The following is a 15,865-nucleotide window of genomic DNA, read 5'->3' on the forward strand; positions in this document are numbered from 1 at the left end:
GTTGAAGCCATCCATCAACTTGACTATCACTGTAAGTTAATTACCCTAGTATTTGGAAGTTTAGGTCATGTGCACAAGAATATGATTAAAGGTCTGCAGTTGAGTGGATTGCAAAAAAAAAGCAAAAAAACTCAAAAAATTTTGTTCAGTTTCAGCCACTATAGGGAGTATGCAAATATGGAAACGAAGATGTTTTATCTATCCTTGAGTGTTGAATGTTATAAATATAAGGACTTGTGAATGTATGTTAGCCATGTGTACCTGTCATCTTGCAAACTGACTTCCCAAGGTATTTGGATTCCGTTTTTGTTGCTTGTCTTGTGGATCCAAATAAAAGAATAAAATGTGTGTATAGATAGATAGATAGATAGATAAAGATACACACACAAACAGGTTCTCTTTGATTACTGCACATTTGCACATTCACTTACACTTACACTTTTGAACAAGCTGCTGTGTTCTTGGCTAATCAATGCATGATGGATGATATTTGGATGTTTACAGTGGTAATAATGGCCGTGTGCGTGTGTCGTGAGTGATTTATTGAGCCACAGTGGCTTCAGCGAGTTCCCAGAGATCTCCATAAGAAACAGTCATCATGCCACAGTAAATCAAAGCCATCCACAACAGACTAAACAACCAGACTCAGGGAGTTTTATTTTTTACAATTTTCCTTTCGGTTTCGACGTTTTTTTGCTCCCTCTTTACTTCTTGTTCTCGCAGGCAATAACAAAATTGATTTACACATGTACCATAGTTTAACTCTTCCACACAAATTCTTTCCACAAACACGAAAAAACATTCAAATGACGCAGATCACAATCACATGACGTCCAGGACTCCATACGAAGCTCTGTGTTTATGATGCGTTATTAATACGTTACTGAAGCTTGGTGGGAGTCATTTGAGATTCAGTGGTCAGGTTTGAACTCTTTTCAGTGTCAACCTTATAAGCATAAAAAATGGAAATGATTAGCAGCATTCTAAACTGATTCTAATAAACTGAAGAAAAACAAAAATTGGCTTCTGATTAGTCAATACATTATATAAATATTCTATATAAAAACAGCTATGACACAAAACACCTGCTCATCAAATCACTGCATTTCTGCTTATTGTGGTGCATAGCAACGTTCTGTTATATTATGGACAACATCTTCAAGCCAGAAGATGGCATGTGACACTAAAATGTGGTTTTGCATCCTTATTATTTTAACATAACCTCTCGTACCTTGTGGTTTGCTTCAGTAAATAATGCATCATGAACAGGGAGACTGTTTCAGTCTTGCGTTGAAATACACTATTTTTACCCATATACAGAATGATTAAGCATGTCATGTTAAGTAATGGTCTTGAACGCTGTTAAAGATCCGCCACAATCCAAGAAGCCTCACATGGGAACCGTAAAGATCATTCCTGAGCTCTCAGTTGAGCTGTTTTTTTTTTTTGTCCCGATGAATTGTGGGTAGTCTGTAAGAATGGCACTCCAGTGATGTCTGTGGATGGTAATACAGCGAGTAACCACTGTAAGTTTAAAAGCTTCCACTGAGGATCTGACACCGTTTATTAAAGCACCTGGTCACGATACCAACTGAACACCCCACATGAAACATCAAGCTCAGGTGTTTTGACGATGAGCAGGCGACAAGTTTCCTTTTCTGTCCGTGGTTAGTGTTCAGTAAAAATGGAACTGAATTATGGATGCCTCACAGCTTATCTGCCAGTGTGAGATGTTTTGGTGAGCGTTTCTTAAAGGGCAACACAATGAAAGGGGTTTTAACTCCTGAGTGGGTAAATAACCAAGTGCCTTGCCTTTCCTTCACAGCGAGGCATGAAGACATTTTCCAGACCCTTCACCCTCTCTGCTCCTCTCTGCAGGAATGAGCTGCCAACCTCCACTCCAACTGCTGAGACCATCACAACCATCAAGCAGCAGCCGAAGACACACATGTTCTCCTTTCTGCTAATCTAGGTTTCTAATAAGCCTGTTATTAAATACTTTGAATAGTGTTGGCTCTGTAACAAATAGCTTATGCTCCTCTATTGTAAGGTTTAAAAGCATCTTCTAAGTGCATAAAAGTAAATATAATTGGTATTTCCACCACAAATGTGACCCTGGACCACAACACCAGTTTTAAGTCGCTGGGGTATATTTGAATTACTTGTGCAATTAGATACTTTTTTAGGGAGTAACGCAATATTGTAATGCATTACTTTTATAAGTAACTTTACCCAGCACTTTAAATAACTGGATTTCAGCTACAAAATTTTGCCAAGCAGCGGTTAATGCGGTTTATAAAACGGATAGTTCCGGTCCTTGATTCTGATTGGCTGCGCCACGATCAAAGCTGTTGTAAATTACTCTACAAACATACACCTTTGTTTACATTTGTCTGTTGCTTGGCAACCACTTTGTTGGAACCACAACTGATGCTGAGGAACTACATTGTTTGTTGGAAAAATACTGTTTTTATTAATATCATTACACTTTATTTGCTCCGTTTTATTTTGTGAAACCTAACTACGTATATGGAATAACCATTTTATAAAAGCAATAAGCCCCGTGAAGCCGTGGGTTACAGTGAATCTATAACAGCTAACTCCGCTTCGCGTCGTGCCTAACAACGCCCCTTAGCTGTTATAAATTCACTGTAAACCACGGCTTCTTGGGGCTTATTGCTTTATAATACTATTTGGTAATTTACCAACTCAGGAGATAACTGCGGTTTGTTTTTAAAGGTTACTAGAACATGTTTTCACATGATAGAGGCCTGTTTGGTAACATGAAGACCACATCTGGAATGTAATATCATTTCATTGATCCATAAGTGTTAAAAACAGCCATCAGTGTCACGTTCCTCAAACACTGGTTTCTGTCACCGCTGCTGAGCACTCACTGTTGAGGGGACGCTCTTCCAGACAAATGTCTTCTGTCAGAGAGCTGCAGTTACTAGCGCCCTCCTGTGGCTCGGCGGTCAACTGCAGCCTCACGCGTCCCCGGTTCCAGTTCATTCCGTTCTGAAGGCCCGTCACCAGACGCTGGGACTCTGCCGAGGCCGTGGCTGCCAGCTCTGGGGTTTCGGGGCATTCGTGGGTCATCGCCGGGGCCATGCTGCCACTTTTGGCATGGGGCGTCTGGCTGTGGGTGTGACGGTACTCTTCCTCGATGTCCTTGCCTAGTTTCCACCTCTTCCACTTCTTCAGCATCTCGCTCTGGACCTGGAGAGCCGGAGAAACACAGACTATTGAGTCACAGGACTATTCACAGCAAGAGCGATACGACCAAAAATAAATAAATAAAAACCAACTGCGAAAAAAAAAAGTGCATCAAATGCAATAAATGTGAAAAAAGGTCAAATGTTCATGCTCAACATGAAAGGCTCCACAAGGATGCTACTTTTAGATGCTATAGATCATGTGTAGCTGTGATTTTAAGTAATGCTTTTTGAAAAAGAGACATCTCTCACCTCTTTGTTGACGAAGCAGTAAAGGATGGCCACGAGCAGACCCTATGATTACAGACAACAACACACATAAACCTCAACCATCTGCTCTCATCTCACAGCAGATACAATCCATTCAGAGAGCATCTCTTTAAGCGCTCTGACTCATATGATCTGATGATGACGGTGGGTGGGCGGGCGACCTTTGCCCTCTGACCTGGAAGGAGCTGAACAGGAGGTCGTAGAAGAGGCGGATCAGCCTGAGAAGAGACTCCTTCGGCACGGACTCATCGATAACGAAGGTGAAGAGGATGGCGTGAATTCCCAGCAGAGGAATCAGTGTGAGCGTGGACTTGGCCAGCCTGAGGAGAACGAACAAGAGAGAGAGAGAACCACACATTTAATGAGAGCATGAGCTCTTCTTGCATGAAAAATAAAAGACGGCGGTGTTTACCTGAACTTGTAGTCGGTGTATCTCATCTGATGCGCCTTCAGCTTGGACATCAGGATCTTTATTATACGAATGAATATAATGAAATTAATCTATTCCAGAAGGAAAGAAAGAGAGAGAGGTTAAGCCCACTGCTCCGGGTGTGTGTTCACGGTGTGTGTGTTCACTGCTGTGTGTGTGCACTTTGGATGGGATAAATGCAGAGCACTAATTCCGAGTATGGGTCACCATACTTGGCCACATGTCACATCACTTTTCACTTTTTTTTTTAAATCACTGGGACTGATGTGATGTGTGTCATTCAAATGACCACTCTTTCATTACTGTACATGATAACATGTCAAAGCGTAACGCATTATCACAATCCTCACATAGACATTAAAGGGATCTCTCTATTTGGACTTTATAATGCTTCCATTCTGCTTCTGTGAAACTTCTAAAGCCTGACCAGAATTATTGTGACAAACACAAATCAATAAATGAGTAAAACAAACCACTGTTATGAAATCAAACTGACGGATTTATCTTATATTTGATTCTTACTGAGTCTAGATAATTGAATTGATCCACACAAACAACACAAGAGAAATGCAACTGAGATCTGGCAATTTCAGTTTTGAAAAGCTGATGATTTGTTGTATAGATTTTTTGAACATTTTTTCAATGTACACTTAATATATGAAAAACATGAATGCACAGATATATGTGCATGTAAATAATGAGAGCATAAAGTTAAAAAAATACATAACGGTACCCTCTAGTTAAATACTCTAAAACAGCAAAAAATAATGACTGAAGGTGTGTTTAATTCTGCATCATATTAGCAAAGTTATATCAACATTGTTTTCCAAATACTTTTCTAAAAACAGAAATCATAGATTCACATATCGCTCAAAAGCCTGGTGTCTGGAGCAGTTTTGAAATCAGAACATGCAAGTGACTCGTGAAATAAATCATTGTGATTGTCTTTATTACTTTGTAAAGCCCCCCAAGCAGTTTTTTATGCGTTGATGAGTGCGCAGAACAAACGCTCAGTGACGCGCGGAGGTCATAAAGTGTTCCTGAGCCCGAGGCACTCGCTGAACGAACGCGTCTAATGTGAGCCTGCGAATGCAGAATCATATTAGAGACCACTTGAATCTCAATACTCCAGCCCATCCATATGCAACACACACACAGGATCTTCTGCGTAGATGCATGACGGACAGTTTCATTGTCTATCGAGGCTGCGTTTTTTTCCCAACAAACACAGAACGTTCCCCTAACGTTCCCATATGGTTCCCATTTGGTTATTTTTTCGGAACCAAATAAGAACATTCTAGGAACATTCCATGTAGGTTCTTTTTTTTTAATAGCCAAAAGAGAATGTTCCCTGCAGGTTATTTAGTTTAGTTTTTGTTTTTATATAACCTAGAGTGAACGTTCCAGGAATGTTCCCTGCAGGTTATTTTTAAGTTTTATTTTTATAACCTACTGAGAACGTTTCTGGAACGTTCCCCTAACCTCAAGGGAACGTTCTATTTACGTTAAGAAAACCTTCCTGGCTAACCAATAGGGAACATTCTTGGGAACGTTCTGGGAACCAAAACTTGTTAGCTGGGTTCAGTTTCATATGGATTGAATGAGATGAGATGTAATGGTCCGTTCACAGCAAGGACGACATAACGATAAAGATGTAGTTTTAAAAATCGTTCTAACTTTAAAAGAACAGCTAAATCCACACCACAGAGGGATGATATAGTTGGAATCACACTAGCTATGTTTCCATCCAAAGATGTGAATTTAACTTATGCGCAAAACTGGAATATCGCATAAAACATTTGAGAATAAAGCACCGTTTCCATCCAATGAGTCAAAGAAAACAAAATCGTCACTTCCTGATAAACTGGCACTAAATATCTCTAAGAAAACTAGGAGAAGCCACTGAATATAATCATTTTCATATGTAATAAATTACTTGTGCTTCAGAGAGAGCAGACGTAACACAATAAATGCGGTCATTGCTTTTAGAGGTGGATGCCTGTTGTTTGGGAACGCAGCCATGTAAGACAGTAATTTTACAGTAATTTTACAGTAAATACTTTGATGACAGACTTTCCTCAGGCTGTGAAAGAGATCGGTCCGCTGGTTAGTCAAGTTATCCCGTCTCATAGCGCAAAGTCACATGACTTTTTCGATACGCATGGAGGAATTTATTCGGTAAATGTGCTTCCATCGTAGTTTGTGCACATTTTTTCTTATCGGATAAAACGTTTATCCTACTCAGTTGTGCGCATACGTTTTTTATGCGCATTTTTAGAATCTATGCGCATCTTGGCAAGTTTCTTAGTAAGTAGTAAGGTTCCATCCAGCGTTTTTTTATGCGATAATCCAAAATGCGCAGAAACATAGCTACTGACAGCCAGTCACAATAGAATCGGCGCAAACATTTAAAGCAGGAGATGATGTAACTTCATTGCGCACTTCTAAGAGAAGAACGATATCGTGCGGTAGCATGGATGAGAACGGGCCGTAAATCTGTGCGTGAGTCTCTTACCAGATACGCAAACAGAATGGGAGAACGGATGATCCACCAGTAGCCCATGTTGATATTCCTTTCCCAGCATCTGCATATGACAAAATATCACAATCCATCTATTTAAACATGAACAATGTGTCAAACTGTTAAAACCTAATCCATCATTAATTTTTTTCATAACACTGGTGACACAAGGAATTCAATTTTGAGTTCAACCTGGAAAGCTTTTTGCAACCCATTTTTCATACACAGTTACAGTATGTGACATATTTCAGAATAAAATAGCACTTTTAATGAGAAACAAACATAAATCTGAAGCACAGGACTTTATGTTATCCATCAATAATTGATTGTGTGGTGAGAAAGAAAGCGAGTTTTATTGTGTTTTGATGAAAGATTATGGAGAAATAGTTCACAGTGAGTCAAGAAACAAGTAAACAGGGTGAGTTTAGATTTCATATTGACTTCTCTGTTCTTTCCTAAACTGAGCACTGATTAATTGTCTAAGTAAAAAAAAAAGCATGTGTCTTTAATTAAGTGTTACCATGGTGATGCTTTATTGTTATTAGAAGTTTTTTCCTCAGCGGCTTAATAACCAATTCTAATAAATCCCTCTCACACACCTGAAAAAGTCTGTTCAAACTGTGATCTCATTAGTTTTCAGAGTTATTTGTACATGTTGGTCCAATTTAAATGTCTCCTTCACAAATGGTTCTGAATCCTCTGTAGGCGTGCAGGACTGGAAGCGTTAGAGCTCTGTGCCGTTCAATAATCCCTCACCAGGACTCTCATTTATTCAGTTCAAGAAAGACTTTATAAAGTCCATCAAATCTAGACTGGATTTATAATGGAACATGAAGTCATTTTAACGTTTTTGTGTACGGCAGAACTTCATGTCTATTCATTACCAACAGCATTCGTGGGATTATGTTGATAAAATAAAATATGAAATAACATAAAATAAAATAATTTTGACTTATAATAGAAGTTTTATACTGTTTTATTAGTCTGTTATGATCTTAATATTTTTCTGTTCAGTTTTGTATTTTTTTTTTTTTTCTTGATTGTACAACACTTTGGTAAAGTTTTGACTTCCCTTCTTAGTTTTGTTTTATTAGTGTGTTATGTTCTTATTTAACTTTTTTCTGTTCTGCACTTATTGTATTTTTCTTGATTGTACATCACTATAGGTGAAGCATTTGTTTTTAAATGTGCTTTATAAATCAACTTGAATGGGGCCATTTTTTTGTATGACTTAAAAGCATGTAATGTAATTTTATAAAACTTGCGTCCATTTATTAGACGTACTTGTAATTATTAATCTGTTAAAACATATGTGTGAGCTGTAATATAGTTTAAATCTGTTTTATGGTTTATGACATTGCATCGTCATTGCAACAAAGTTGAATTTAAATTTAAACAAAAAATGATCAGACTTAAATCCTGTTAACACATTGTTCATGTCATGTGGCTATACTCTTGTTATTACTGAGTAGGTTGATGGATCTTCCCCATTCACTTCCACTGTACAGTAAGCACTTTACTGTAAACCAGATTTTACAGCGTTTAACTTTCATTAATTGAAACAGCAATTTGCCACAACAATTTTCAACAATTATCCACCAGTAGCCAAGTAATCAACCATTTGCAATTGTAATGGAGCTTAATTTGCACTAAACTTGGAATATTTCTTTAAATCTTGCACTTTTAATGTTATAAATGCATTAATGCGGTCACAGTTCACAACAAAGAAGAAAACCAAAAGATACTAAAACTTATACAAACTTAGCCGTGGGTTATGAAATATGTTGTGCCATGACAACACCCACTGAAGAATCAAATTAAACTCAAACAATAAACACAATAAACAGAAAGGCAAATAAAAGAAAGGGAATGATATTCGATTACCGCAGGGAGGAAAGAAGAAAGACCAAATACAGGCGAGATGAGAGAGAAACAGCAGCGCCTTCATCAACACTTTATACTCGAACGCCAACTCATCATCATCACGAGAGCACCTGATTGGTGCAGAGGGAGAGGGGGCGTGTCGAAAGTCACCTGAGGCTCGTCAGGTCTACATCAGGCCAGAACACTTTAAACACAAATACCCATGAATACTAAAGAGATCACACCGGTTCACACGTGTAAGTTTCTCATTATCAGTGTGTATTATTTAAGAGCAATGGGCCGCTTTATGACTCTTTTCTCCTGCTTTCAGTCAGAACATGACCGTTTGGGGAGATCAGCGATGTGAACGGCTCATAAAGAGCTACTAGTCTCACTGTCCAACACTTTTATCCTCCTATATCTGTGCCGATCCCACACAAACTCATTCCATATCCGTCAGCACAACAGGATTTACTGTATAGCTGCTGCAGGGTTTCATGTATCAGATGCCTTTTAGGGTTAAATTCACTATATTTGCTTTGATAGGCCTCAAATCATACAGTGTTTGGAGGACAACACTGGGCAGGACGTGGAATATTTGAGATATATATATATATATATATATATATATATACACAGTGGTGTGAAAAAGTGTTGGCCCCCTTCCTGATTTCTTATTTATTTACTATACATAATATATTCAGATAATCTTTAATATTTTATTTTATTTTTATTTCAAGCAACAAATGTTTTTTTTTATGGTTTTAGTTTGAGTTAAAAATAATAATCCTGCTGCCATGCACACTAAAACGTAATATAATATAAAGTTATCTACTAAAAACCATTTTATAAATCAGGACAATATTAATGCTTACATACAGTAACCCAAAAATGTATTTGGACATTTCAGTCACAAAATAAAACCTGAATGTCACTGCATTGTATACTAAATATGAACCTAAGTGGCATTTATTTTCAAGAAACCCAACAAAGCAAATCAACTCTTGACAAAAAGACATCAGTTCAGTTTGAATTCCATTAAAAACACTAAAATCAACAGAACGCCAGCTGAATCAAAGACACCCAGCAAAAAATGTTTGACATCTAACCCAAATGGAAGTTTTAGGTGTTATGCAGGTGTTCAAACCCTTTTTGGAGCCATTGTTAGTCGAAGTTAAAGTAAAGGAAACATACTCTTCATTTTCATACAGGTACTTGACTGTCATCCACGGCAGCACAAATATGAGCGGCGCACCTGCAACACAAGAGAGAGAGTCAGCGGAGTGTCAGCCAATCAAACGCTTCCTCAGCTCATTAGTGATTTTGAGCTGACTTCTTAAACGTCTTAAAACTTCTTTAAAGTCAGCCGCGTCAGAAACGCTTCAAACAGCTCAGGGTGGGCCGAACGTTTCCTCAAACGCCTCGCGGTGAATGTGAAAATGCGTGTTGTTTATTGGTCTTTCTTTGTGCTAATTCTGAGCAGATCAGACTTCAGTTATTAGAAAAACACTCCCAGACAAAGGAGCTTCTGAAAGGATGTGATTATGCATGATTGCGTGCTGAAGGCTCACACACCCCAGCCGATGCAGAGGTAAATGTAGAAGTAGTTCCTCTCGGAGAAGACGGTGATGACCAGCAGGCTGTGCAGATACAGACCCTCCACCAGCAGCCAGTAGTTGTTGGCCATGACGCTGTACTGCATCATCACCATCGCAGCACGGCAGCCGCTCACCGTCTGAGGAACACATGCACCGATATGCAAATTCAGCCTCTGATGACACGCCCACCAACCAATCACAGACCGTCTAATGTGATATAGGCCAAGAAGTGCATCGTAATATTGCATCATATTTATTATCAAAACAGATGGAAAATTAATGGATATGGATATTACTAAGTTGAATCACTCTTATGGAATTACGTTTATGGGCTGCAATAACTAATCAAAAAAATCAATAATAATCAAAAGGATCGACAGTGAATTTGATTACCCATAGCATAGCCTAAATACATAAATTCACTATATTTCTTTTCACAGTCCTCAAATTGCATATTGTTTGGAGCACAATGTTGAGCAGGATGTGGAATAACTTTTTTTTTAATAATAGATACTTGTTTTGTAATTCATAAAATATAAAAATTATTTACAAAACTCATGATGTTTAGGTTTTCATCTGATTACTCGAAGAACTAATTGCCAATCATTAGCTGCAGACTTAGAATATTATATTATATTATATTATTAAAACTACATATAACAGATAGCAATAATTTTATATCAGACTAACTCATTTTCCACAATAGTGATTAGAAAGCAACTGGAAGAAATAAAATAACAACCTTCAAAAATATGTAAATTCTTCAAATGTCAGCCTGAAACACAAAAACAACTTATTTTATTTTATTTTCCAGCTGCCTTCTAATCACTGTTATGGAAAATTGGTGATATCTGGTATGTATGTATGTATGCATGTAGGTATGTATGTATTATCTTTATTATTATTATTATTATTATTATTATTATCTGGTATATAAAGTTAGTATTTTAACAGATCACATACATCGCAATAAAACTATTCTTTTTTTTTTTTTTTTACTAAATTTACCAAATTTATCTTACTATTTATCTTACTATAAATACGACTTATCTGCTTAGCATTGTTTTTTAATCAATCAATCAATCCATCAATCATCTTTTCTTGTTTAATTGAGTATGATAAGCATTCGCTTTGACTCACATCTATCATATTTCTGTGCTCAGTTTCACATTTGGATTCAGTCTTCCACTTTTTCATCAGCTTCCAACTTGTTATCAGTTACACATAGTGCAGTTTCTCAACATAAATGCATTTAGGAGTGGCTAACTGGCAGTATTTGGCTGATTCATATCGCCTGCCCCCAATCTGATGCATATTGCAAACCAGCAAGATCAGATCTGATTGGCCGTCTTTACACAATGCAAGTCAACATTTGCCAGGAAACAATGTCGTTTATAGAACGACTCTGATCGGAAGACCTTTATCTGAGATGCTTACAGTAAGTAAACAAGACGTCCTTGAGCACACCTGTACTTTCCTCTGGATCCAGCTCCACCTGCCTGCAAACACACTGTAAAGGGTGACGTGTACCTGAGCGCTGACCCAGCGCTGCCCCTGGAAGTGATGCGGGCCGCTCTGAGCGCTGTTCATCTGATCCAGCAGCGCGTCTTTGGCGAGGATGGAGACGGCGCGCAGGATGAAGGAGCCGAACAGATTCATGTGGATGTTGTTCCTCATGCAGTGCAGCTTCCTGTGGGAAACCAGACGATTACTGTGTGATCAGCACATGTAATGGGGATCATGTAATCAGATTGCACAAATCAAACACTCGCTATCATCTAATATCACTTAGATGATATTACATTTTAGAATAGCTGTAGTCAGATTACAGTTACTTTTTATTGACTACATGATTACTTAATAGGCTTTTGATTGATTACATTTACTTTTATTCATTTAGCAGAAGCTTTTATCCAAAGTCCAAAGAAATGAGGAATACAACAAGCGATTCATCATTAGGCAATAACACGATGAGTGTCATCAGCATAGCAGTGATATGAAAAGCCATGTTTCGGAATGACAGAACCTAGTGATGCCATGTAGACAGAGAAGAGAAGTGGTCCAAGAACTGAGCCCTGAGGCACCCAGTTAGATGTTGCGACTTGGACAACTCTCCAAGATACCTTTTTTTTATTTTTAAAATTATCTTTCCATCAACTCACAAACCACCAGCAGTTCCTTTGCAAAGCTCCGGTCCAGGAAACCCTGGCATAATGTCATGTTTAATTCACTTCATGTTACTGAATGGAATATTATTTTTTTCTCCTTGTATTTTTATATCAATATGATATGAGATTATTATTCAAATCAATGTGACAGGTGAAAGTAATCAAAAAGTAATTAAAATGTAATCCAATATTACATTTTATTGCATTTTATATTGCCTAAAATGTGTGATGTAATAGATTATGTTACTAGGTACAATTTTCGTCATGTAATTTGCATTGAGTGCTGAACTACAGTTTGTGTTTGGTAGATGCTGTATTTACCTGAAGCTGATCAGGATGGCCAGCGCGAGAGTCAGTGCTGCCAGAGACAGTGAGTATCCGACGGTGTACATGGCTCTGAACTTGCTGAGGATCTGACCGTACTGCTTCTTCACACACACACACAGAGAGAGAAGGGTCAGCCGGCATTAGTATCATTGCTCAGAAACATCAAGTTATTAAACACGCATCTCACCTGTCCAGGGTCATCCTGCTCACACTCGCTGGTGTTTTTCCCATGAGCCCATCTGCCGTCAGCACTGCACACGCGGTAAACCAACCCCCGATGAACTGCTCAAACACACAAACACAGCGGGAAAACTCATTAGCATTACATTGATTTTTATTTAACGACAATATTTGCATACAAAGTGTGCATGTACACACTACATTAAATATTAAAGAGATCATTGTTGTTATTGTCAAACTAAAATTAAACTATTAAAAAGTTTCTGTTTTGGGAACTGAAATAAAGCTGAACTAAAATTAAATATAGCTGATGAAAAACTTAATTAGAAATGTTGCTTTGGCAACTAGCTTAAATAAAATAATCTGACAGTAAAAAATATATATATATTTTTTTATATTTTATAAATATACTGTATATATAAAACCACATAAAATCACTAAATCTAAAAGTGAAATTAAAATGAAAACTCATAACAGTAAAAGCTCATTAAAAAAATCATAATTCAAAACAGTAAGTACTAAAATACTATATAAATAATACTACTATAACAATGGAGATCATGTCCATATTCATAAAAAAGATGAACATTTGCAGGTAAATATATGTTTTATTCACATCTTGTCTTGAAAGCAGTGCTATTTTAGCAGAGTTAATACACTTAATTTTTAAAAATATTTTAAATTTGTTTTTATTCTTGTATTTTCCATTTTCGTTTAAATTTACTTTAGGTTTTAGTAATTTTATGTGTTTTTGTAATTTGTATGAGTTATTGTAATTTAAAAAAAAATATGTCTGTAAAGTATGTATGTAAGCATGTATGTATTTATTCTAAGTTGTTTTACAATATCAAGTTAAACTAAATGAAAATAAGATATGTTACTTTGACAGCTAGCTGAAATAAAATCATTTGAACTTTATTTTCTTTTTCAGGTAGTGTTTATTTTATTTCAGCGAGAGTTTATTTCAAGTAACTTTTTTTAATCAACTGTAATAACCATGTAATAACATCTGTCCTTTTCTAACATGGCAGCAGTCTTACTATGTTCTTCCGTGTTAAACATTCATGCTGTAGGTTGTTAGGTGACAGATTGCTGCCTGACAGCTGGTAATAAGCTGGTATTACCTGCTAAGAGTTGAGATTTCATTCCTCTTTCTAATCGAGACAAAGGACATTTCTCTAGGTGTAAGTCAGAGATGAGTGTGAGGAGGACAGTGTTCCTGTCGTGTTAGGAATCTGAAGTGAGAACTGCAGACTCCTGTAAACTGCTTTTACAAGAGCGTCTGAGAGCATGAAGCAGTAGTTTGGTGGAATCTGTCATTAAAAAGTCTTCATGTCATAAATTACTCCGGTATGGCATGTATAATGTCTGAATGCAGCGTTTGCAGGTCAGAGAGCAGCAGTCGGCTGAAAGCAGTCGTTTATTTCAGCAGTCTGACAGGTAAATGCTCACAGCGAGTGTTATGTATATTTCTCTGTCTGATGCAGCTGTGTCCTGAAGCGCTGCATTTTATCGTCCTGTCACAGTAAGTTCGCCATTAACATGCATTTCATTTGGACAGATAACAGAACCAATTTCACTTCGTTTGGATTATAATTTTTTTAAGCGCTTTACCTTTCCGGTACCAGGGCAGGTACCACGGGCAGGACACGTTAACCGTGGTGCCCGGCGATCCATCGGGCCAACACACGTACTGATCAAACGTCCTGTTACACACCAGTCCTGAAACACACAGAGACACGTCAGCTGCTGAAGTACCACACACTGCACACATTACCCCGCAGTCACGAGCCTGACCTGCGGCCGGCGGTGTGCTGATGAAGCTCTGGATGCACTCATTTGTGTAGATCCTCCATTGCTCCTGCAGCAGCTTCAGAGATTTTCCAGAAGACACCTACAAACACCACATCACTTCAAACATGGGCTTAAACACACTGAACATTTACAGGATCAGAGCCACTTCTACAATACTACTAATGAACACATCATTAAATTCTAATAATATAATATAATATAATATAAAATATGATATGATACGATATGATGTGATATGATACGATGTGATACGATACGATACCATACAATACAATACAATATAATATAATATACGATGCGATATAATATAATACAACCAATATAAAATTAAATTAAATTAAATTAAATAAATATTCATATTTTGAATGGGCTTTTATTGTTATTTTTCAGTTTTTTTCAGTTATTTTAGTTTAAGTCTTGGTAATTTTGTTGTGCTTTTGTCTTCTTTATTACTTGTTATTAGTTCTTAGTTGTTCTTTAAAACAACAACAACAACAATAATAATAAAAATAATAATACTATTAATAATAATAATAATAATAATAATACTAATTGTAAGCTTTATTTTATTTTTTATTTCATTTTTTAGTTTTGATCATTTTAGTACTTCAGCTTAAACAGATTTATTTCACTTAGTTCCCAGTTTTTATTTGTATATTTTCTGTTTTCATTTTAGTTGCAGTTTTAGTCATTTTGTTGTGGTTTCTTGTCATTTTTGTTCTTTTTTTTTTTTTTAAATAAATATGTCTATATAGTTCGTTATAATAACCCTGTTTGCAAAGCAGCATTTATCACTTCAGTAAAAAAGTTATTTAATTGATTATTCCTTAACAACATGGACGCTGAATCATCATCAAACATTTTTCTCACCATAAAATGGCTTTAAAAAACTCCCCAAAAAATCACAGAGATGTTAATACGAGACTTCAGAAAAAGAATCTCCAAGATTTTAATTGCCGTTCATATGTTGAACACTCTGCATTTATCGGATCCTTCCTCAAACGCGGGTCGCGCACCTCATAAACGGCTCAAAAGTACCTGAGCAGCGTTTTGAGATGAATGTCCTCTTTCTTCTGATCTGACTCGCGCTAATTGTGTCGTTTTAATTGCGCAGAAACGTAAGATGTACAACCTCTTTGATGTTAAAGTAGATTAGATCCTTTTAAGATTGTGAAATTCATTTTATGATGCTTTCTTAAATGAAAATCTGTTCCTTCAACGGACAAATTACGTCCCTAGAAGGAACCTGATCACATCTCATGTAATGATGTCCACAAAAGGAGAACAGTTCACATGAGACGAGAGGTCACGGCAAACAAACACAGGGAATAAATCTGAAGGCGCTGAGGCTTTAGTGTGGGTCAGATGAAGAAACGTGAAGTGACTCTCCACACAGATGTGATTTAATGACCTAAAGCTGACCTGAGGCTTTTGTTCAGTTTTACCTCAGAAGAAATGAAAGGTACATTTATTAGATC

At 37.0% G+C, this 15,865-nt stretch overlaps 1 protein-coding gene across 1 annotated transcript in view; it reads right to left on the minus strand.

Annotated features, from left to right (window-relative positions):
- Nucleotides 1-2,510: 2,510 nt before the first annotated feature.
- Nucleotides 2,511-15,865, minus strand: part of LOC107698219 (glucagon receptor-like) — a 35,232-nt gene continuing 21,877 nt past the window's right edge. Inside the window, exons 3-14 of the mRNA XM_016499184.1 lie at nt 14,370-14,466; nt 14,187-14,294; nt 12,580-12,674; nt 12,387-12,493; nt 11,428-11,587; nt 9,875-10,034; nt 9,494-9,554; nt 6,431-6,500; nt 3,898-3,986; nt 3,661-3,805; nt 3,468-3,509; nt 2,511-3,219 (exon numbers count right to left, since the gene is read on the minus strand). Of these exons, the coding sequence (XP_016354670.1) occupies nt 2,860-3,219; nt 3,468-3,509; nt 3,661-3,805; nt 3,898-3,986; nt 6,431-6,500; nt 9,494-9,554; nt 9,875-10,034; nt 11,428-11,587; nt 12,387-12,493; nt 12,580-12,674; nt 14,187-14,294; nt 14,370-14,466 (1,494 nt within the window). The 3' untranslated portion in view covers nt 2,511-2,859. The remainder of the gene's footprint in view (nt 3,220-3,467; nt 3,510-3,660; nt 3,806-3,897; nt 3,987-6,430; nt 6,501-9,493; nt 9,555-9,874; nt 10,035-11,427; nt 11,588-12,386; nt 12,494-12,579; nt 12,675-14,186; nt 14,295-14,369; nt 14,467-15,865) is intronic.

The sequence above is a fragment of the Sinocyclocheilus anshuiensis genome, unplaced genomic scaffold, assembly GCF_001515605.1.
Source record: "Sinocyclocheilus anshuiensis isolate Anshui unplaced genomic scaffold, SAMN03320099.WGS_v1.1 scaffold2736, whole genome shotgun sequence".
In the NCBI taxonomy this organism is placed as follows: domain Eukaryota; kingdom Metazoa; phylum Chordata; class Actinopteri; order Cypriniformes; family Cyprinidae; genus Sinocyclocheilus; species Sinocyclocheilus anshuiensis.